General features: G+C 61.7%; 3 protein-coding genes across 3 annotated transcripts; 1 reads left to right on the plus strand and 2 right to left on the minus strand.

Moving 5' to 3' along the window:
* Positions 1–3,238: 3,238 nt before the first annotated feature.
* MTHFD2 (methylenetetrahydrofolate dehydrogenase (NADP+ dependent) 2, methenyltetrahydrofolate cyclohydrolase) lies at positions 3,239–12,918 on the minus strand. The gene is made up of 8 exons (XM_039564404.1): positions 12,818–12,918; positions 10,550–10,734; positions 9,695–9,817; positions 8,170–8,322; positions 7,401–7,508; positions 6,725–6,817; positions 4,911–5,036; positions 3,239–4,032 (listed from the first exon to the last, which is right to left on the minus strand). Exons 1-8 carry the CDS (start codon positions 12,901–12,903, stop codon positions 3,893–3,895), a joined length of 1,014 nt encoding a protein of 337 aa, XP_039420338.1. The 5' UTR covers positions 12,904–12,918; the 3' UTR covers positions 3,239–3,892.
* A 1,028-nt stretch (positions 12,919–13,946) lies between these two features.
* LOC120411169 (circumsporozoite protein-like) lies at positions 13,947–14,677 on the minus strand. Its single transcript, XM_039564407.1, has 2 exons — positions 14,408–14,677; positions 13,947–14,222 (listed from the first exon to the last, which is right to left on the minus strand). The coding sequence occupies exons 1-2, from the start codon at positions 14,618–14,620 to the stop codon at positions 14,073–14,075; spliced, it is 363 nt and encodes a 120-aa protein (XP_039420341.1). The 5' UTR covers positions 14,621–14,677; the 3' UTR covers positions 13,947–14,072.
* A 2,714-nt stretch (positions 14,678–17,391) lies between these two features.
* Positions 17,392–22,885, plus strand: MOB1A (MOB kinase activator 1A). The gene is made up of 6 exons (XM_010390713.3): positions 17,392–17,685; positions 18,371–18,537; positions 19,309–19,402; positions 21,415–21,548; positions 21,627–21,790; positions 22,277–22,885. Exons 1-6 carry the CDS (start codon positions 17,672–17,674, stop codon positions 22,352–22,354), a joined length of 651 nt encoding a protein of 216 aa, XP_010389015.1. The 5' UTR covers positions 17,392–17,671; the 3' UTR covers positions 22,355–22,885.
* The last annotated feature ends 37 nt before the right edge of the window (positions 22,886–22,922 follow it).

The raw sequence follows: 22,922 nt of genomic DNA on the forward strand, positions 1-22,922 counted from the left end.
AAGATCGAGATGGAGTCGGACTACGAGGACACCGACACGGAGAAGGCTCCTCGGGACATGGGCAGTGAGACCACGCTATAGCCCGGCCCGCCCCCGCCTCTCTCGATTTTATATATATATATATATATATATATCTCGATATCGCCATATTCATATATATATATATAAAGGAAATCGGGCGTGTTCTTCTCTGCCGGGCGCAGGAGGCCCCGGGGGTCCCGTGCTCCGGTAGATTTTGGGGTCACGCGCTGTGGAATTCCCTCCCTTCCCGCTGGGCGAAGGCATCGCCGCTGGCGGCGAAACGGGGCCGCAAAGGCGGAATTGGTGATTTTGGCCCCGTCTCGGAGCTGCGGGAGCAGCCGGGATGTGCCGATGGAAACATCCTGGGGTGCTTTTGGGGTGGGAGGAGGAGGTTTGCGCGGCTGAGAGGGATGGGGAGAGCTGTTCCCTGTTCCCAAATCCCTGGAATCACCACGTGGCTCCTGGGGAGCCCCGCTCTGCGGAGGGAATGGGGTGACGGCGGGGAGGATGTGTGGGACAAAAGCGGCTGCTCCAAAGCGTGCTGGGGCATCCAGGAGTGGGACCCGGCTCTGCTGGGATGGGGAGGGGGAGGAGGAGGGGGAGGAGGAAGAAGAATCTGGGTTGGGGATGAGGAGGAGGAAGCACCTGGGGTGGGGACGAAGAGGAGGAGGCAGCTGGGATGGGGATGAAGGAGAAGAAGGCTCCTGGGATGAGGAGGAGGCAGCTGGGATGGGGATGAAGAGAAGGAGGCGGCTCCTGGGATAGGGATGAAGAGGAGGAGGCGGCTCCTGGGATAGGGATGAAGAGGAGGAGGCTCCTGGGATGAGGAGAAGGCAGCTGGGATGGGGAGGAGGAGAAGGAGGAAGCACGGCAGGATGGAGAGGAGCCGGTGCCCGGGGAGGGAAGGGACGGAGGAGGAGCAGCTCAGGGTGTTTTGCCACTTGAGGGCAACAAAGGGCGACAACAGCCGGGCCCTGGAGAGAGCGAGTGGGCAGGGAATGGGAATGGGAATGGGAATGGTTTCTGCAGGGGATGGGAATGGTTTCTGAGGGAATCAGGAATGGTTCCTTAGGGGATGGGAATGGTTCCTTAGGGGATGGGAATGGTTTCTGAGGGAATCAGGAACGGTTTCTGATGGAACCCAGGGTGGATTCCGCAGGGAAATGGGAACAGCGGCTGCAGCGAAGCCGTTCGGTTGCCCATCCCCACATCCTCCCCGCTCCCTCTCCCCGGCTCGGGAACAGCCCCCATCCCTCCCTCCAGCCCTCCTCTCCCCGGAGGAATCCCGGGATCCTCTCTCGCTCTGCTGCCCAGCCCGTGCTGGGGGCTCCACTCCCACTCCAGCTCCTTGCTCCCGGTCATTCCCACCTGGCTCAGCAGCAGTGGGAGCAGGAGGGGAGAGCAGCCCCTGCCCCCTGCGCTGCCAGGCTCGTCCAGCAGCTCCCTCGCCCTGTCCAGCGGCATTTTGGGGTCCACAGGGGGCTCTTCCCACCCGGGAAAGGAAGGGAAGGGAGCAGGTCGGGACCCAGGCAGGCTCCCACCACTTTTTTTCCAGCAGTGCCGAGGCTTTAAAGGATTTTTGTCCACCCACGGCCCAGGCCCAGCCGTGGTTTAGAAACCCTGGTCCGAGCACCCCTCACACCCAGCTCTTTTTCTCATTTTGCCTGGATGAATCCTTCATTTTTTTTTTTTCTTCCCTCTATTCCCAACCTCCCAGAGCCCCCAGACCCTTCCCACGAGCAGAACCGACCTGCCCGACACTCACACCAGCAGCACTGGGGTTCTTCTGGGACACCAGTCACACATTGGGACACCAGTCACACACTGACTGGGACACCAGTCACACACTGGGACACCAGTTAAACACCAACTGGGACACCAGTCACACACCGACTGGGACACCAGGTAAATACTGCACTGGGACACCAGTCACACACTGGGACACCAGTTAAACACTGCAACTGGGACACCAGTCCCACACTAGGACACCAGTCCCACACATACTGGGACACCAGTCCCACACATACTGGGACACCAGTTAAACACTGACTAGGACACCAGTCCCACAGATACTGGGACACCAGTCACATACTGGGACTCCAGTCCCACAGCGTGCCCGTTCCGCCCCCTGGCACGGACAGCTCCCTGTAAATACTCAGATCCGACACACGCTTGGAGGCAGTTTCCTACTTAGAGCAGATTTTTGTTCTGGTTCAGGTGCAGCTCCTGGGGACTCGTGGTGAGAGCAATGACCCAGCCTTGCCCTGGCACGGTTAAACCCTGCCAGGAGCGCCCCGAACTCGAGGGCACCGTGTCTCCTTCTGTAGCTTTCTGTAGCCACCCCGTGGTAGCTGAGTGTGGTCCAGGTCGGCTTTCGCATTTGCATCGAGCAGGTTTCATTCGCTGGCTCCAGCAGCTCTGCTTCCCAGGCTTTGTGGGCTCTGGGAGCTGGGCCGCAGGGCAGAGCTGAAGCCACTCCAGGCTGCTTTTTGGGCTCAGTTTGTCCCTTTCTGGCGAGGTTTCCCATGAGGTTTTGGGGTTTTTTTGTACAAGCAAAGCGCAGCAGTCTCAGCTCGGCCGCCTCCAGCACGGCACCACTTGAACCATTTTGTATTTCTCGGTGATACAACCCAATAAAAACCTCGTTTCCATGACTCCCAGCTCTCTGTGTCTTTCTGGGGCAGATCCAGGAATCCCAACTTTCCCTCCCCACGGGATTTTGGCAGGAGAGGGTCAACACTGGGGGTGCAGCACCAGCGGCACCTCCAGCCCTTTTAGAACCCTAAAAATGAGGAAAAAACCTCCGAGATCATCAAGTCTGGCATGAAAACAAAGCTCTCCTGCTCTGGGAAAGGTGGGATCAGTCATTCCAGGGAGGGGAGAGTCCAAGATTCACCTCACTGCCCTCGGATAATCCTGCAGGGACGTTTTTCCCGAGGTTCATGTTCACAGGATAAAAACAAACAAACTCCTTTATCCTCACCCAGATTTAGCTGGAATCACTCAGGAAGCTGGACAGGCTTTGGCCAGGCAGGAAAGGATGAGATTTGTCCTCTTTCCAGCCCAGGTGGAGCAGTTTTGTCTCTCTGGGTGGGAGCCAGACCCTGCCCTGCTCAGCAAGGGACAAGAGGCAGCTCCCAAAGGCTGGACAAACAAAACCCCCTGCTCCTTTCCAGGACTGAAACCATTGCTCAGCAATAATTCCAGGGCACAAAGATGATTTATTTTTTGTCTTCTCACACTTTATTTAGCCAGCCCACACTACTCACTAAGCACTCACACTTTACAACACAGTGCAGGACACCTCCCCCAGGCCCTGTGTGGGCACCAAACGCCCCCCTCCCTCCCCCAGGTGTTCTTTGGTTAGGAAAAAAAGGCTTTTAGAAAAATTCACCACGCAAAGAGCAAAAAAAACCCCAGCCCAGCTGCACACTAGAACTTGTTACACCAGCCCTGCCCCTGCCAGGGCCTGCTCAGGCCCAGCACACAAATATGGCTTCAATTCTTCAACTGGTTTTTTTTTCTTCAAGTAATTCTTCTACAGAAGAGCTTAAACTAAACATCCAGCACAGAGGAGGAACTCGGGAACGCCAGGAGCTGGGATTGTGAGAACAGAACCATCGAGGCCATCGCTGCGCATCCCACGGGATTGCCTCGGGAGGAGTGTGGATACTCCCAGCTCTGCACGAGCTTCCAATAAATACCTGTGACCTCCGGGCAGGGAAAGAGCCCCGCATGCCAGACAATAAATAAAAATATTGCATTTTCTATCGGCCTGTTCAGGAGTCAGTCTGGAATGTTGAAAGGCAGAGGCCCTCGTTAGGCCCAGCTCTGAGGGGCCCTCCTTAGGCCCAGCTCTGAGGGGCCCTCCTTAGGCAGGGAGAGCCTCGAGCTCTTTGGGTTTCAGCAGCTTCTTGGCAGCGATGATGGTGTTTTTCATCAGCATGGCCACGGTCATGGGCCCCACGCCGCCGGGCACCGGCGTGATGTAACTCGCCTTCTTCCTCACCCCTGAGGGGAAAAGCGCAGCTTAAGGGCAAGGCAAGGCTTTCCAGCCTAAAGCCACGCAGGTTCTGGCAGGATTAATGCTTTAGGAACAGGGTCCAGGTGTTTATTCCCTGTTGGCCAAGGGGGCACGGCCCAGTCTGTCCTGCATGGGTGTGAAAGCGGCTTAACTGCGAAGGCTGAGGTGGGGAAAAGCACCGAGCCAGGCCCAAAAGCACCAAGCAAGGCCTAAAAGCACAAGGGTCCAAAAGAGCAAAAAGCCGGGCCCAGAAGCGCCAAAAAGCTGGGCCCAGAAGCGCAAAGGTCTGAAAGCACAAAAAAGCTGGGCCCAAAAGTGCCAAAAAGTCAGGCCTAAAAGTGAGGCCAAAAAGCACAAAAAGCCAGGCCTGGGAGCCACAAAAAGCTGGGCCTAACAGCACCAAGCCAGGCCTAAAAGCACAAAGATCTGAAAGCGCCAGAAAGCTGGGCTTGAAAGCACCAAGGCCTAAAAGCACCAAAGGCCAGGCCTAGAAGGACCAGAAAGCCAGGTCCAAAAGTGCCAAAAAGCCAGGCCTAGAAGCATCAAAATCCGGGCCTAGAAGCACTAAGGCTTCAAAGCACCAAGGCCTAAAAGCACCAAAAAGCTGGGCCTGAAAGCACTAAGGCTTGAAAGCACTACAAGCCAGGCCTAAAAGCTGATTTCCAGCACAAAAACGCCAAACCCAAGAGCAGAGTTCAGAGCCCCAAGTGCGGAGGCTCCGGAGGCTCCTCTGGAGCACCCCACGGAATATCCCGGGATACGCCCCGGGACACGGATGCACCGGAAGAACTGAGCTCAGCCTCCGTCCAGGCCTCCGGCCCCTCTCCCCAGCCCCCTCAGAAGCCGATCCAGAGCCTTTCCCTACCTTCAAAATCCACGTCCCCAACCAGCCTGGGCTTGGCAGTGACGGGATCCTGCACCCTCGTGATCCCCACGTCGATCACGGCGGCTCCTTCCTTGATCATGTCGGCTGTGATCAGGTTGGGGATGCCTGGAAAAGCACAACCACCCCGCTCAGTGGTGCCCTGATCCCCCTCATCCCGCGTTCCCAGCATGTTCCAACCCACCTGCGCCTTCCTGCCTCCCTAAACAATGGGATTCAAGAATCTTACGGGGTTTTTTCCCCAACCTAAACCATCCTAAGAAATGCAATCCTAACCCCAGAGGCACAACTGGCGTTCACTGCAGGTGTTTCAAATTGCAAGAGGGGAAGTTTAGGTGGGATTTTTGGAAGGAATCTTTCCCTGGGAGGGTGGGAGGCCCTGGGCAGAGCAGCTGTGGCTGCCCTGGGAGCCCTGCAAGTATCCAAGGCCAGGCTTGGAAACCCTGATGTGGTGGAAAGGATGATCCTTAAGGTCCTTGCAGCCTGAACCGCTCTGTGATTTCTGTTTTCTGCCAGAGTTGCTCCCTGATAACCTCAGGGCACAGAGCAGGAATCCTCCCCCCGGGAGCTCTGGCAGAGCAGGCAGCACCACACCCCCCTCCACGGGGAAACCTTCCAACATTTCAGCTCCGCGGCTCTTCGGTGCCCATCTTCCAGCTGCCCCGAGGCACGAGGCAGTGCCCGAACCCATCCCAGCCGGGCACGGCTCTGGCTGTGCCAGGAAGGGCTGGCAGCAGCTCCCTGGGGCTCACCCAGCCTGTGAGGGTGGGGTGAGCGTCTGCTTCTGGCAGATATTGGGGGATCCACTCCCAGCCCGCCTTTACCTCCCTCTGCTCCGCTCACGCTTCCCCCGTCACTCCCACCCCGAGCCTGGAGCAGCGCCCGGCTCCGAGGGGATCCTGGTGCCCTGCAGGTGCCTCGGGAGCAGAGGCCACTTTTTGGGACCTTTTATTTCCCCTCCTCCCCACATAAACCCAGGCCCGATGGACAATAGAGGCTGTTGTTGTCCAGCTGCATGGCAGGGCAGGCACAAAGGGTGTCAGGGACACCAGGCTGGGGGCGGGCACTGCTGGGTTCTGCAGGGCTCCATCCTTGGCTCCTCGGCATCCTCACCAAGGGCCTGGGCTCAGGAGCGGGAGGAGCACTGGGTGTGCTGGTGATGCTGAGCTGGGAGCAGCTCTGGGCTGCCCGGAGGGCAGAGAGGCCCTCAGAGAGACCTGGGCAGGGCAGGGAGGGACAATCCCCAAACCTGTGGAGTTTAACCAAGGAAGGGCCGGATTCTGCCCCGGGGGTGGGTACCCCTGGCTGGGTGGGTGGGCTCTGTGTGACAGGGACAGAGCCAGGGAACGGCCGGAGCTGGGCCAGGACAGGCTCAGGCTGGATTTTGAGAAAGGTTCTTCCCCCAGAGGGTGCCGGGCATTGCCCCGAGGCTGCTCCAGGAGCGTTTGGACAGCGCTGCCAGGGATGCCCAGGGTGGGATTTTGGGGTGTCAGTGCAGGGCCAGGGGTTGGGTCAGGGATCCCAGTGGGTCCCTCCCACCCAAACACATTCCCTGATTCTCCATTCCTGCTGAGGATGGCATCAGCTGCTCCCTGCCAGGTGCTGCTTCCCACTCCAAAGGCAGAGCCCCAAACCGGGAACACCAAAAACGCGGCTCTGCCACAGGAGAACCCAGCTCCAAGAGCCCCTCGCCTGCTGCTCCGAGAGCCCAGACCTTCCCAGAGGTCTGCCAGAGGACATTCCACGCCCAGCATTCCCAGCAGGATCACCCTGAGCCCTGCTGGGGCCCCCCTCACCTGCGGCTGCCACCACGATGTCCGCACGGATCGTGTGCTGCTTCAGCTGCTCCTTGGGCGTGTAGCGGTGCGAGATCGTCACCGTGGCGTCACCTGCGGTGACAAGGGGACTCACACACAGCACCCAAACCCAGCCAGCATCTTCCCCTTCAAGGCCAGCCCTGAGTCCATCAGGAACGTCAGGGAACGGCCCCTGGAGGGAGAGGGAGGGATTTGGGGTGGAACGGGGCAAGGAACTGCTGAAGGGTGCTCAGGGGGGACCTCCTGGCTCTCCACAGGATGACAGGAGAGGGCAGCCAGGGCAGGGACAGAACAAGATAAAAAAGCCTCGAGCTGTGCCAGGGGAAGTTCGGGTTGGATATTGGGAAAAAATTTATCATGGAAAGGTTGTAAAGCACTGGAAGAGGCTGCCCAGGGAAATGGCGGAGCGCCCATCCCAGAGGTGTTCAAACCACGTGTGGATGCGGCACTTGAGGCCGGGGGCTGGTGGTGACCCTGGCTGAGGACCTGATGACCTCGGAGACCTTTTCCAACCTGAGCAACCCCGTGATTCCAGGACCGTGTGCAGGATTATGCCACCCTGGGCCAGCTCCCTGACCAAGGAGTGGCTGGGAGCGCTTTAGGAGGCTAAAGAGGAGAGCTGTGAGGTTCCTCCCTGAGGCCACCCCGCTCCTACCTCCGGGCCGCTCGTGGCTGCCGTCGGTGTGGAGCAGCATCGCGATCGGCATCCCCACGTTCTTGGACCTGCCTGCCACCACCACGTTCCTGCCCAGCGTTGGGATTCCTGCAGGGGACAAATCACAGAATCACAGCCTGTCCTGAGCTGGGAAGAACTCACTGGGATCCCTGACCCAACCCCTGGCCCTGCACAGACACCCCAAAATCCCACCCTGGGCATCCCTGGCAGCGCTGTCCAAACGCTCCTGGAGCAGCCTCGGGGCAGTGCCCGGCACCCTCTGGGGGAAGAACCTTTCCCAAAATCCAGCCTGAGCCTCCCTGGCCCAGCTCCGGCCGTTCCCTGGCTCTGTCCCTGTCACACAGAGCCCACCCACCCAGCCAGGGGTGCCCATCCCCGGGGCAGAATCCGGCCCTTCCTTGGTTAAACTCCACAGGTTTGGGGATTGTCCCTCCCTGCCCTGCCCAGGTCTCTCTGAGGGCCTCTCTGCCCTCCGGGCAGCCCAGAGCTGCTCCCAGCTCAGCGTCACCAGCACACCCAGTGCTCCTCCCGCTCCTGAGCCCAGGCCCTTGGTGAGGATGCCGAGGAGCCCAGGGCCGAGGATGGAGCCCTGCAGAACCCAGCAGGTGCCACCGCAGTCCCTGATACCCTTTGTGCTGACCCACGAGCTCCCCCATCACACAACGAACTTCTCCAGCTGGGAACCCTTAAAGCCGAGCTGGAATTATGCTGGGAATCAGCCAAATGCTGCAGCAGCAGCAGCTCTCACCTGTTCTCTTGATGATCTCCCAGACACCCCAGGGCGTGGCAGGAAGCATGGAGTACTGGTCCAGGCACATGCGGCCCACGTTGATCACGTGGAAGCCGTCGACGTCCTTGTCCGGGCTCACGGCGTTGCAGACCTTGCGCTCGTCGATGTGCTCTGGGAGAGGGCAGCGAGTGCTCAGGGAGCAGCCCTGAGCCCGGGCTGTGCTGCCAGCCACGCTCGGCAGCTCTGGCCCTGAGCTGCAACTGGGACCCCAAACTGGAGCTCTGACCCTGAGCCCTGAGCTGCAACTGGGACCCCAAACTGGAGCTCTGACCCTGAGCCCTGAGCTGCAACTGGGACCCCAAACTGGAGCTCTGACCCCAAGCCCTGAGCTGCCAATTGGGACCCCAAACTGGAGCTCTGACCCCGAGCCCTGAGCTGCAACTGGGACCCCCAAACTGGAGCTCTGACCCCGAGCCCTGAGCTGCAACTGGGACCCCAAACTGGAGCTCTGACCCGAGCCCTGAGCTGGAACTGGGACCCCAAACTGGAGCTCTGACCCTGAGCCCTGAGCTGCAACTGGGACCCCAAACTGGAGCTCTGACCCCGAGCCCTGAGCTGGAACTGGGACCCCAAACTGGAGCTCTGACCCCGAGCCCTGAGCTGCAACTGGGACCCCAAACTGGAGCTCTGACCCCGAGCCCTGAGCTGCAACTGGGACCCCAAACTGGAGCTCTGACCCCGAGCCCTGAGCTGCAACTGGGACCCCAAACTGGAGCTCTGACCCTGAGCCCTGAGCTGCAACTGGGACCCCAAACTGGAGCTCTGACCCCGAGCCCTGAGCTGCAATTGGACCCCAAACTGGAGCTCTGACCCCGAGCCCTGAGCTGCAATTGGGACCCCAAACTGGAGCTCTGACCCCGAGCCCTGAGCTGCAACTGGGACCCCCAAACTGGAGCTCTGACCCCGAGCCCTGAGCTGCAACTGGGACCCCAAACTGGAGCTCTGACCCCGGGCCCTGAGCTGGAACTGGGACCCCAAACTGGAGCTCTGACCTGCAATTGCAACCTTGAGCCCTGAGCTGGAATTGTGACCCTGAGCCAGAGTTATAACCCTGAGCTTTGACCCCAAGTCTTGAGCTGGAACTGTGACCCCGAGCCCCAGGCTGGAATTGCGACCCTGAGCTGGAATTTTGATCCCAAGCCCGGACCCAGAGCCCTGTCAGAGCTCTGGGGGCCTGAAGCTGCCCAGCACTCCCAGTTGCACGCTGCCAGCTCCCAGCACGGGGCACTGGAAGCGCTCTGCAACCACAGCCCTGCTCACACCGAGGGTATTTTTAGGCAGCCCCAAGGCCACCGCCCGGCTCGGGAAGTTGATACTCCCAGCACAGGAATAGATTCCCTGACCCCCAGGGGCTGAACTGCTGCAGGCAGCTGGTGCTGAGGAGCAGGATCAGGGCAGGATCCCCCCCGTGCTGCCCCACACCACTCAGGGCAATCCTTGGAAGCTCTGTGGCAATGGAGGAGGAGGGAACTGAGCCGCTCACCAGGCAGGGGAAGCTGCACCAGCAGCCCGTCCACGGCTGCGTCGTTGTTGAGTTTTCCAATCAAATCCAGCAGCTCCTCCTCGGTGATGGAAGCCGGCCTGAGGATGGTCTCGCTGCTGATCCCTGGAATTGCCGAAGCCACGGCATCAGTGAGGCACAAAAGGGCAACTTCCCCGGATTTCGTGGATTTAAGCTGGCCTGGCTCGGTGCCTGGCCAAAGCTGGGCGGTGCCCGCTGAGGATGGCAGGGTTTGTGCAGCTTCCAGGCTGGAGCAGCCTTCACAGGTGCTGGGATTTGGTATTGAGGACAATTATATGGGGCTGGTGGCCTGGGAAAGGGTGTTTGGGACCTTCCCAGGGCAGGGAGAAACCCAAGCAAAGCGTCCTACCGTGAAAACAAAACCACACAGCCTGAGAGCCCCCTGGACACACTAAAAAAGGGATGTTTGCCTAAAAATCTCAGCTCCAAAAGCAGCAGAACCCAAGTTAAAATGACACCAATTATTGCCCCAACCCCGAGCAGGACCTTGGATTGCGAGACGGGTGGGAGTCAGAGGGCAGCGAGGCTGCTGAACAGGGGCTGTGTCGCAGGCAGCCGAGGAAAGGAGGCCAAAAATCCCCTCCTGTGCCTTTTCTGGCTCTGGGAAAGCTGAAAAACCCCAACCACAGAGCTTGGGTTGCCCTGAAGGAGCCAATGGATCACATTTATCCACCACACCCCGGTCCAACCGGGCAGCCACAAGAAGCCAAACTCCAGAGGAAGGCGAAAGGGTGGGTGGATACATCCCAAAAAGCTTCCAGCATCGAGGATTCCCAACCAACCTGCACTTTTTTGGGACGGGAACACCAGACTTACCCACGTCAGCCGCCGCTTTGGTTTTGTTGAGGACGTAGGAGTGGCTGGCTGGGTTCTCCCCCACCAGCACCACGCTCAGGTGGGGCCTCTTGTTCCCCGCCGCCACCCACTGCTGCACCTCGTGCCGCGCTTCCTGCCGGATCTGCCGGGCCAGCTTCCGCCCCGAGATCACCACGGCGTCCCCCCTGCACCAGGGAAAGTGTCAGCACAGCCTCAGGGCCACCAGCTCCCAGCCAGGGCAGGATGGAGCAGGAAAACCGGGAGGAAAAGGCTCCTTCCCTCGAGCTCTGCGGGGGCCTTTGGCACCTCCGTGCTGCTTCACCTCAAGCAGCGCCTTTCAGGCTCGTTTACAGCTTCAAAGCTGGGGCCAAAATCAGAATATCCCGAGCTGGAAGGGACCCAGAGGGATCATCCATCCTGGCACTACATCCCAAAATCCCACCCTGGGCATCCCTGGCAGTGCCAGGATCCTGGAGCTCCTGGAGCTCTGGCAGCCTCGGGGCCGTGCCCATTCCCTGGGCAGCGCCCAGCAGCCTCTGGGGGAGGAAAATCCCAAAAATCCAGCCTAAATCCCCCTGACCACGAGGTCACTTTTTTCCCCAAGAAAAAATAAGGAATACTGTTCTCTTTTCTCCACGGGTATCACTCGTGTGGGGCACGTTTTGAGCTGGGGTACTCTGCGTTCCCATCTTTAGGGAGGCCGTGCCCTGGGAAGGCACAGCAGCTTCCCTACAGAGGGCTGGCACCAGGCACAGCCGACTCCAGAGCAGTTTCTCCAGGTCTGTTCAGTGATCCCGGCAGGAGCAGCACAGGAGGCTCCGAGGGCTGTTCCCACTGATCCTCATCCCCCACAGATTCCTTGGCAAGGCCGTGGGGCCACCCAGCACAGCCCTTCTCCCCCATCCCCTGCTGCATCATCACCACCACAGTCGGCTGCCCAGGCTGCTGGAGTCGAGCCCTGTCCAAGCAGCTCCTTGCACTGATTTCCAGGCTAAACAGGGACTGGGAATATCCAGTCACATTCCAGGCTGCAGTGAGCTGAGAGGCCACAGCTGCTGATCCCACAGGTGGGGTTTTGGGGTGTCTGTGCAGGGCCAGGGGCTGGACCAATGATCCCAGTGGGTCCCTTCCCACTCTGGACATTCTACGATTTAAGCCTGGCCTTGCTGCAAGGTCTCATGCCCAGCACTTGCTGGCCTGATTCTCCTCACCTCCAAGCAAGAGCAGGCAGATGCTCCCCACAGCATTCCTGGGGCCTTCCCAAATTGCTGGAACCTGCCCATTTCTGGAGCAATTCCCAGCCAAACTGCATCACAACTCCAAAACCTACTCCACCTGCCCCAGGAATCCAGAGACAGCTGACCCACAGCGCAGTTTCCAACCCTCCCTGCTCCACCCCAGCCAAGCTCGATTGCTGCACTTTCTCCTCAAAAATGCATCAGCTGCCTCTGGATGCATCTTCTCCTACCCGGATCCTGCATTCAGTCCAACAGCGCTCTTTTCTGATCTTCTCTAGCTACAATCCCGAGCTCCAGGGACAGCTGGAATGATGGAAAACCACCCCGAGGACTGCTCCAAAACTCACCGGGACCTTCCCCCAAGACTGGGCTGCTCCCAGGGAGAGGGAGAAGCACCAGAGCCTCTCAGGCAGGCAAAGAATGAGCTCAGAACCCCGTTTGGAGCAGGGTGGGATGCTCGGGGGTCTCTGCCTGGAGAGTGCTCAGGGTGCTCTCTGTCCCTGTCACCCCAGGGAATGTTTGGGGGTCTCTGCCCCTCTCACCCCAGCACCTGGAGAGTGCTCAGGGTGCTCTCTGTCCCTGTCACCCCAGGGAATGCTCGGGGGTCTCTGCCTGGAGATTGCTCAGGGTGGTCTCTGACCGTGTGCCCCCGTGCCCAAGGAGCGCCTGGGAGTGCTCTCTGTCCCTGCCATGCCAGGGGATGATCGAGAAGCGGGGGTGGTCTCCGTCCTTCTCTGCTCCTCTCACCCCCCGGTCCCTCTGTGCCCGGGGCAGCCCCGCACTCCCACGCAAGGCGGCCGCGGGATTTCATCAGCCTGCAGCGCTCGGCGCGGCCGCTGGGGCCCGCCCGCTCACCCCGGAGCCGTGAGGGCAAAACGGGCCGCGACCCCGGCCCGGGGAGCGACCGAAGCGGCCTGGGCCGCTCCCTCCACAGCCCTCAGCGCGCCGGCACCGGGCGGAGCGGGGCGGGCGCTGCTCCCACCTCCCTCCCAACCACCCCAACACACCCTCCCGGTGTCCCGGGCCGTACCGGGCGGCGCTGAGGTGCAGGCGGCGGTCGCGGGGCTCCAGCGCGGCGCGGCTGAGGGCGCGGAGGGGCCGGAGCGCGGCGGCCATGGCGCGATGGGCACCTCAGGGGCGGCACGAACAGCGCTGAGGGAAACGCCGCTCCTGCCCTTTATATACCGCCGGTAAGCCCCGCCCCCTCCCTCGCGGCAGCCAATGGGGTCGAGTGCCAAAAATGATTCATTCGGGTTCGCACCTCTCGGCACCTTCGCGGCTCCGGGGGTCGCGACAGAGCCGCTGCTCCTGACCTGAAAACCGAGTTTATGACCCGGGAGCGACCGCGGCAGCTCCAAACGGGGTAAAAAAATAATATAAACATCGTCAGGTTGGTTGTTTTGGGTAGTGGGTGCCGCCTCCCGCAGCGGGCACAAGTGAGCGTGGGCGAGAGGCTGGACACGACCCCAAAGGTGGCCTGGGCTGACCCCCAGCATGGGCAGCGGCTCCGGGGGGATTCTGCCCCTCGGTCCCCACCTGCAGCGCTGCCCCCAGCCCTGGGATCCCAGCGGGAGCGCGTGGAGCTGCTGGAGAGAGTCCAGAGGAGGCCACGGAGCTGCTCCAGGGCTGGAGCCCCTCTGGAGCCGGGCTTGGAAAAGGTGGTGATCTTCTTCGTTTGGGGTCTCTCTCAGCTCCAGGGGGGTGCTGGGCTCTGGCAGGTCGATACCTAGCCGTTATCCGCCTCCTTTCTCTACCTGCGGCCACCCTATTTGCCAATAAACAGGTGTTGTTTCTTCCATCTCTGAGCATTCATTTCTCGCTGCTGGAAAGGGATTATTGGAACCCTGAAGGAGATGACTCGTGCCGTTAAATTCTCCTTTCGATTGTCTCGTCCCCACGCCTGAGAGAAGCCGTTTCCAAAGGCAGCAAATTGTTCCTTCCTTTCCAATCCCCCCACCCCCGATCGTTCCCGGACAGGAGACGCCTCAAGACCCCCCAGAACAGAGGGACAGAGACAGCCCCGGGCCATCTGTACTCCTCGCCCTGGCTGAGGCTGGGGGGGCTCCGGCCTCCTCTCCCAGGGGGAGGGCGGGGGCTTTGGGATTTGTTGGGATCACAAGTGACTCGCTGGGAAAGCAAAGATCAGTCAAGGCATTTGATATGATTTTTGCCAATTTTACTTTGTTTTTAACTTTGGTGGGCTGTGGACGGTGTCCGAACTCTTCCGATTTGGCCCCTCGTTGCCTTGGCGGAGTTCCGCCCCTCTCCGTCGGTGTCCGCCGTCCTCACCCCGGGGGACGCTCCGTCGGTGTCCGCCGCCCGTTGCCCCCGGGGGATGCTCTGTCAGGTCCGTCATCCTCACCCCGGGGGACGCTCCGTCGGTATTCGCCTTCCTCAGCCTCGGGGGACGCTCCGTCGGTATCCGCCGTCCTCACCCCGGGGGACGCTCCGTCGGTGTCCGCCGCCCGTTGCCCCCGGGGGACGCTCCGTCGGTGTCCGCCGCCCGTTGCCCCCGGGGGATGCTCCGTCGGTGTCCGCCGTCCTCACCCCGGGGGATGCTCCGTCGGTGTCCGCCGCCCGTTGCCCCCGGGGGATGCTCTGTCAGGTCCGTCATCCTCACCCCGGGGGACGCTCCGTCGGTATCCGCCGTCCTCACCCCGGGGGACGCTCCGTCGGTGTCCGCCGCCCGTTGCCCCCGGGGGATGCTCCGTCGGTGTCCGCCGTCCTCACCCCGGGGGACGCTCCGTCGGTATCCGCCGTCCTCACCCCGGGGGACGCTCCGTCGGTGTCCGCCGCCCGTTGCCCCCGGGGGATGCTCTGTCAGGTCCGTCATCCTCACCCCGGGGGACGCTCCGTCGGTATCCGCCGTCCTCAACCCCGGGGGACGCTCCGTCGGTATCCGCCGTCCTCACCCCGGGGGACGCTCCGTCGGTATCCGCCGTCCTCACCCCGGGGGACGCTCCGTCGGTATCCGCCGTCCTCACCCCGGGGGACGCTCCGTCGGTATCCGCCGTCCTCACCCCGGGGGACGCTCCGTCGGTGTCCGCCGTCCTCACCCCGGGGGATGCTCCGTCGGTGTCCGCCGCCCGTTGCCCCCGGGGGATGCTCCGTCGGTGTCCGCCGTCCTCACCCCGGGGGATGCTCCGTCGGTGTCCGCCGCCCGTTGCCCCCGGGGGATGCTCTGTCAGGTCCGTCATCCTCACCCCGGGGGACGCTCCGTCGGTATCCGCCGTCCTCACCCCGGGGGACGCTCCGTCGGTATCCGCCGTCCTCACCCCGGGGGATGCTCCGTCGGTATCCGCCGTCCTCAACCTCGGGGGATGCTCCGTCGGTATCCGCCGTCCTCACCCCGGGGGACGCTCCGTCGGTATCCGCCGTCCTCACCCCGGGGGATGCTCCGTCGGTGTCCGCCGCCCGTTGCCCCCGGGGGATGCTCCGTCGGTGTCCGCCGTCCTCACCCCGGGGGACGCTCCGTCGGTATCCGCCGTCCTCACCCCGGGGGACGCTCCGTCGGTATCCGCCGTCCTCACCCCGGGGGATGCTCCGTCGGTGTCCGCCGCCCGTTGCCCCCGGGGGATGCTCTGTCAGGTCCGTCATCCTCACCCCGGGGGACGCTCCGTTGGTATTCGCCTTCCTCAGCCTCGGGGGATGCTCCGTCGGTATCCGCCGTCCTCACCCCGGGGGACGCTCCGTCGGTGTCCGCCGCCCGTTGCCCCCGGGGGATGCTCCGTCGGTGTCCGCCGTCCTCACCCCGGGGGATGCTCCGTCGGTGTCCGCCGCCCGTTGCCCCCGGGGGATGCTCCGTCGGTGTCCGCCGTCCTCACCCCGGGGGATGCTCCGTCGGTGTCCGCCGCCCGTTGCCCCCGGGGGATGCTCTGTCAGGTCCGTCATCCTCACCCCGGGGGACGCTCCGTTGGTATTCGCCTTCCTCAGCCTCGGGGGATGCTCCGTCGGTATCCGCCGTCCTCACCCCGGGGGACGCTCCGTCGGTATCCGCCGTCCTCACCCCGGGGGACGCTCCGTCGGTGTCCGCCGCCCGTTGCCCCCGGGGGATGCTCCGTCGGTGTCCGCCGTCCTCACCCCGGGGGACGCTCCGTCGGTGTCCGCCGCCCGTTGCCCCCGGGGGATGCTCCGTCGGTGTCCGCCGTCCTCACCCCGGGGGATGCTCCGTCGGTGTCCGCCGCCCGTTGCCCCCGGGGGATGCTCTGTCAGGTCCGTCATCCTCACCCCGGGGGACGCTCCGTCGGTATCCGCCGTCCTCACCCCGGGGGACGCTCCGTCGGTATCCGCCGTCCTCACCCCGGGGGATGCTCCGTCGGTATCCGCCGTCCTCAACCTCGGGGGACGCTCCGTCGGTATCCGCCGTCCTCACCCCGGGGGACGCTCCGTCGGTATCCGCCGTCCTCACCCCGGGGGACGCTCCGTCGGTATCCGCCGTCCTCACCCCGGGGGACGCTCCGTCGGTGTCCGCCGCCCGTTGCCCCCGGGGGATGCTCCGTCGGTGTCCGCCGCCCGTTGCCCCCGGGGGATGCTCCGTCGGTGTCCGCCGTCCTCACCCCGGGGGACGCTCCGTCGGTATCCGCCGTCCTCACCCCGGGGGACGCTCCGTCGGTATCCGCCGTCCTCACCCCGGGGGATGCTCCGTCGGTGTCCGCCGCCCGTTGCCCCCGGGGGATGCTCCGTCGGTGTCCGCCGTCCTCACCCCGGGGGATGCTCCGTCGGTATCCGCCGTCCTCAACCTCGGGGGATGCTCCGTCGGTGTCCGCCGCCCGTTGCCCCCGGGGGATGCTCTGTCAGGTCCGTCATCCTCACCCCGGGGGACGCTCCGTCGGTATCCGCCGTCCTCACCCCGGGGGACGCTCCGTCGGTATCCGCCGTCCTCACCCCGGGGGATGCTCCGTCGGTATCCGCCGTCCTCAACCTCGGGGGATGCTCCGTCGGTATCCGCCGTCCTCACCCCGGGGATGCTCCGGCCGGTGTCCATCCCTCCACATCCCGTCGCGCCCCCATAGCTCCGCTGCGCCTCTCCTACCGCCTCCGGCCGCACCCCTTTTATAGTCCCGTCAAGCCCCGCCCTCTCTGTGCCAGCCAATGGGAGCTCGGTGACGTTTTGGGGGTGGAGGAGCAGTCTGTCTCCGCCCTGTGTGATATCACAATGAGGGGGCGGAGCCAGGAGAAGCAAGCGGCCTGATTGGTGCGGACGGGGTTTCCCGCGCCAATTGGGCCCGGCGGCGCTGATTGGTTGGTTCGAGGTTGAGGGTGGGGCAAAGCCCGGGAACGGGCGTGGCTGACGTGCGGGGGTCCTGGCCCCGTTCCGGGGGTACCCGGGCCCACGGGGAGGGGTCTCTGAGGGTCCCGGCCCCAATTCCGGGGGTGTCCGGGCCCACGGGGAGGGGTCTCTGGGGGTCCCGGCCCCGTTCCGGGGGTACCCGTGCTCATTCCGAGTCCCAGCCCCCCGTGACCGGGAGGCGGGGCCACGCCTCCTTAGTGAGATTCCCCGCCCCTTCCCGAGCTCTCGCGAGAGTTGGCGGCGCGGGCGGGGCCGGTCCCGCCAGGAGCCGCCGCCGCCGCCGCCGCCGCTCCCTCAGCGCAGCCCGGCCCGGCCCGACCCGTTCCGCTCCCTCCGCCCGGCCCCGCTTCCCTCAGCCCTTTCCGCTCCCTCAAACCGGCCCCGCCTCCCTCCGCTCGCTCCCTCCGCCCTTCCCTCTCCCGCATCCCGGCCTCTCTTCCTTCCGCCCGATCCCTCAGCCCTTCCTGCTCCCGGATCGCGGCCCCGCTCCCTCAGCCCATTTCCGCTCCCCTCAGCTCTTCTCGCTCCCTCAGACCCTTCCCGTCTCCCTCATCCCGTTCCCGCTGCCCTCAGCCCGGCCCGGCCCGTCTCGCCATGAGCTTCCTCTTGTGAGTGTCCGGGCTCTGGGGAGGGTCCTGGGGGCGGCCCCGAGGGGTCCGTGGGAAGGGGCAGCGAGGGGCCGGGGGAGCGCTTGGGCTTGGTCTGGGCGAGGTTGTTTGTGGGGGAAGCGTTTGGGGAGGGACGGAGGGCTGTTCTTTGAGGGGGTTAAGGAGGGGAAGGAGTTCGGGGAGGCAGCTGGGTGCCGTGGGGAGGGGGTGTTGTAGGGATTCCCGAGGGGAGGCCTGGGCTTTGACGAGGATTTGGGGGGGGTCAGAGGCCTCCAGGAGCTGAGGAAGGCTCAGGAGGGCTCTTGGGGGAAGGTTTAGGAGGAATCGCAGAGTGGTTTGAGCCCTTGGAAAGCATCCTTGGGAATGTACAAGGAGGGGCTTCCTCCGCTGTGGGAAGGCTGTGACAGGACCAGAGGAAAGAGCCTCAAGTTGCACCAGGAGAGGTTTAGATTGGATTTTAGGGGAAAATTCTTCACTGCAAGGGTTGGAAAGGCTGCCCAGGCTGGCGGTGGAGTCCACATCCCTGGGAGCGTTCCAAACACGGGGGGATGTGGCACTCGGGGACAGGGGTTAGTGGCCACCGTGGGGGTGGTGCTGCACCGGACTCGATGATCTTGGGGATCTTTTCCAGCCTTACTGACTCCATGGTTCTGTGGCTAACTGGAAACGCTTTTTCTCTCGTCAGTGGGAGCCGGTCTTCGAAAACATTCAAGCCAAAGAAGAACATTCCCGAGGGATCCCACCAGTATGAGCTCCTCAAACACGCCGAGGCCACGCTGGGCAGCGGCAACCTCCGGCAGGCCGTGATGCTGCCCGAGGGCGAGGACCTCAACGAGTGGATTGCGGTGAACAGTGAGTCCTCTGAGAGGGGGAAAACCCCAAAACCACGGGGTTTATCCTTAAACAAACCCCTGAATTCCCCTGGCACGCTCTGCTGGGGTGGCTGAGGTGGGATAAAAGCAGCGGAAGCAGGGCCCACGTCAGGGGGGTGTTGTGCAAGAAGGAAGAGACGGAGCAGCACCGGTGTGGTTTTGGGGTGGCTTTTGACGAGTTCAGGCTCACAGAGGGGATCTGGTTTGTGAATGGTTATTTTTGGAATTATAATATACATATAATATAATAAAATAGTCCAGGGAGAAAACGGAGCTCTATTCCCCCCAAACTCCAGGATTGTAGAGTTTCTTTTTTGGTTTCTCTTTTCAAATCCAATTTGCTTTGAGCAGCTGCTCCCCCTGGCCTTGACCTTTGCTTCTTTCGAGGTTAGAGGGGGGGGAAAGCAGTTTTAAGCAAGGAGGGTAGCGATTCAGGCCAGGAGGGCTCAGCCTAAGGAAGGTCTCAAATCAAACCAAATCAATCAGGCTTTTGAGGAGCCTGGAAGCTAAATCTGCTTTTCCCATGGAATGCTAAGTGGAGCACGGGGTGGTAGCCAGGGGGTGAAAAATGGGCGAAGCAATCCAAATTCCTGGATGGCTGAGGTGTCTCGAAGCCGGGTGGTGTTGTAGGGAAGGGTTTGGTTTTGCCAAGGCTTTTGTGGGACGTTGGTGCTGTGACAGGAAACCCTCGGAGGTGCTGCGGCCTCTCTCTGCTCACACCTTGTCACCCTGAGGTGTTTTCCCTTGGCAGCTGTGGACTTCTTCAACCAGATCAACATGTTGTACGGAACCATCACCGAGTTCTGCACGGAGAGCAGCTGCCCTGTCATGTCTGCAGGGCCCAGGTGAGGAGGGCTGGGGGCTGTGGCCGCAGCTCCTGCCTGAGGGAGCAGGGAGGTGTGTGGAGAAAGAAGCTGGAAAGAGGATGGGACGTGTCCAGGTGGAATCAAGGTGCCACGTTTTGCCCCTCTGGTGTCATTCGTGGTCACACCATCTGGGTGTGTCTTTGCCCCGTCCGTCCTGCCCTGTGTTTGGAAGGTGGTTGTTGGAAAAGGTCTTTTCTTAAATTTTTAAATGTTAAAGGAAATGAGAGATCTGACTTTGCTGGGAGGGGCTGGTCTTGCTGCCAGAGTCTGAGGGAATCCTGGAATGGTTTGGTTTGGAGGGGACCTTAAAGCCCATCCAGTCCCACGGGCAGGGGGCTGCTCCCAGCCCTGTCCAACCTGGCCTGGGACCCTTCCAGGGATGTGGTGGATTTTCAGGAGGCACATTTCATCAGCTCTTAATTTAACTTAATAACTTAATTTAATAATGTGGTGGAAGTGCTCTGTAGGAGAAGGCTGTGGCCTCGGGGAAGGTAGAAAGAACAGAGTGAGGCCTTTTTGGGGGCACCTGGTTGGTTTGAGGCGTGAATTCCCGCAGGGACGCCAGGTGTTGGTTCTGCACTTGTGTGTTCTGCCAGGGCAAAGCCACAGCTGGGAATCCTCCCCGGGAGGTTGCCAAGGCTCTCGGTTTGTAAGCCCAGCACCCTGTGGGTGCCGTGGAACACCCTGCCCTGCTCTCCTGCCCCGCAGGAGCTGCGCTGCCAGTTCCTGGCTCTATTTTTGGGGCCGTTTCCTGTAACAGCTTCCTCTTCGAGTGGCACCGCTTGTTTGCGCTTGTGGTCGGCTGGGAGGCAACAGCCAAGCACGGAGGGGTTTCCTGCTTTTCAGGGACCTCGGAAAAAAGGGGATCGTGGTGGTGTGGGGTGATTCCAGGCTCTGCCGTGGGATCCAGAGGCTCCAAAAGCCTTTGGCTCAGGTCGCACACACAATCACCAGGTTGGAAGAGACCTTGGAGATCACCGAATCCAACCTAACAGCACCTCAGCTAAACCACAGCACCGAGTGCCACATCCAGTCCTTTTAAACACATCCAGGGACAGTGACTCCACCCCCTCCCCGGGCAGACGATCCCAGAACTTTATCACTCTTTCAGTAAAAAACCTCTTCCTAACATCCAGCCTAAACTTCCCTCGGTGCACCTCGAGACTGTGTGCTCAGTTGTTTCCTGGAAAAAGAGACCGACCCCCAGCTGACTGCAGCCTCCTTTCAGGGAGTTGTAGAGAGTGATGAGGTCACCTCTGAGTCTCCTTTGCCCCAGGCTGAACAACCCCAGCTCCCTCAGCCCCTCCTCACAGGGCTGGTGTTCCGAGCCCTTGTGTCCAACCCTCGGGGAGAAGATCCGAATTCCTGGAGGGTGTCTGAGAGCCCCAGAGGGGAGTTCATCCAGGGAGTGGGTGACAGCCCTGGTGCTGCTGCTCTGGTCAGCTTCTGGCTCGTTTGAAGGAAATGATGATGTCAGAGGAGGCTGCCACAGAGCTGAGGTTCACTTTTAACATCCTCCCGAGGGCACCTCTGATCTCTGAGGCCAGGGACGGGATCTGATGGAGTGGCTGGAGCTGAGTCAGGGGGGTTTAGGGTGGATTTTGGGAAAGGTTCTTCCCCCAGAGGGTGCTGGGCACTGCCCAGGCTGCCCAGGGAATGGGCACGGCCCCGAGGCTGCTCCAGGAGCGTTTGGACAGCGCTGCCAGGGATGCCCAGGGTGGGATTTTGGGGGGTCTGTGCAGAGCCAGGGGTTGGATTGATGATCCTGGTGGATCAGCACATTCCATGATTCCGTGACGTTTGAGGGTGGCCGGAGGGGTCAGCACCGACCGTCGGCTTGGGCCGGGAAACCCAAACAGGCTGAGCTCTGCTCTCCTCAGCCCCGAGCGACGCAGGTGTTGCTTGTGGCACCAGGAGGGAGTCCCAGGGCCTGAAATGCCGCTTTTCCTGTGGGAGCCAGGGCTGAACCCCCACCCCACCCCACCCCACAGGTACGAGTACCACTGGGCGGACGGCACCAACATCAAGAAGCCGATCAAGTGCTCGGCGCCCAAGTACATCGATTACCTGATGACGTGGGTGCAGGACCAGCTGGATGACGAGACTCTCTTCCCCTCCAAGATCGGTGGGTGCAGCTTTGTGACCCAGGCTGGCCCCTCCTGGCTGAGCCACGCCCTAATCCCTGCCTGTCCGTGCATTCCAGGCGTCCCCTTCCCCAAGAACTTCATGTCGGTGGCCAAGACCATCCTGAAGCGGCTGTTCCGGGTCTACGCCCACATCTACCACCAGCACTTCGACTCGGTGATGCGGCTGCAGGAGGAGGCTCATCTCAACACCTCCTTCAAGCACTTTATCTTCTTCGTGCAGGTGAGCCGGGAGGGGTTTCAGCTGCCCTGGTGGCTTTTAAAGGATTCGGGTTTAAAGCACCCCCTGGGAGATAACCCCAGCTCCACCTCCCAGCCCAGCTGAGCCCTTCGCACTGGGGATTTTTGTGGGGTTTTTTTTCAGGAATTGAGGCTTGAGTTGGCTGTAAGTGCTCAGATTTCCCTCTCAGGTTTTAATTATCAACCTGCAGCCAACAAAACCAGAATTGGAGGAGAATTCAGGGGGTCTGTAGCTCCAGAATCACCTTGGAAGGAGCAGCAGCAGCCCCTCTTTTCCCTCTCGGTCCTGTTCCGTGACTTGCTGTGCATCCCACATTCGATTCTAACGTGGCTCAGGTTTCGTTGCCCTGAAATGGGATTTCTCCACGAGAAGCAGGAGCGGTGGCTGTCCCAGGAGCTGGCCCAGCATCTGCAGGGTGACACTTTCTCCAGGTTCCCTCAAGTTTTGTGTCTCCTTTTCCCCCGCCAGGAATTCAACCTGATCGACCGGCGGGAGCTGGCGCCGCTGCACGAGCTGATCGAGAAGCTGGGCTCCAAGGACAGATAAAAACATCCCTGGGAGGACCCTTCTGGCCGCTCCTTTTCCGCTTCTTCTTCAGCCACCTCCGCGCTTGGCTCCAGCGGCGCCGGACGGCACCGAGCGGCCTCGCCGCTGCTCTGCAGCCCCCACTGGGCTTTCCTTGCTCGAGTCCGGCCTGGGCGGAGGTGGAGCTGGTTCTGTTTCACACAGGGTGACCTTCCAGGTGCTGCCCAGCCACTTTCTGCTCCCAGAGCTCCCCTCTGGACTCCACAGCCCCACCAGGGCACGCCCAGAGTGGCTCAGCTTAATTTTGGAAGTGCTTTTTTTTTTTTTTTTTCTTTTTTTTTTGGATAAAAGAGGTGCACTTTGGCCCAGAGCCTTAAGCTCCCCGTGGCAGCAGCAGTGGGGGGTGAGGAGGAGAAGTGCCTGGCCCCAGGGGGGGCTGTCCCTGTCCCTGGGTGGGAGGAGCAGCTCTGGGATGTCCCACGGGAGGGGGAGGTGAGGGAGGGACCCTCCTGTGTGGCAAAGGCAATAACAATAATAATAATAATAAAGTTTCTTCCTGCTCTTCTTTCAGAGGAAGAGGGGCTGCTCC

Source organism: Corvus cornix, chromosome 22 (assembly GCF_000738735.6).
Source record: "Corvus cornix cornix isolate S_Up_H32 chromosome 22, ASM73873v5, whole genome shotgun sequence".
In the NCBI taxonomy this organism is placed as follows: domain Eukaryota; kingdom Metazoa; phylum Chordata; class Aves; order Passeriformes; family Corvidae; genus Corvus; species Corvus cornix.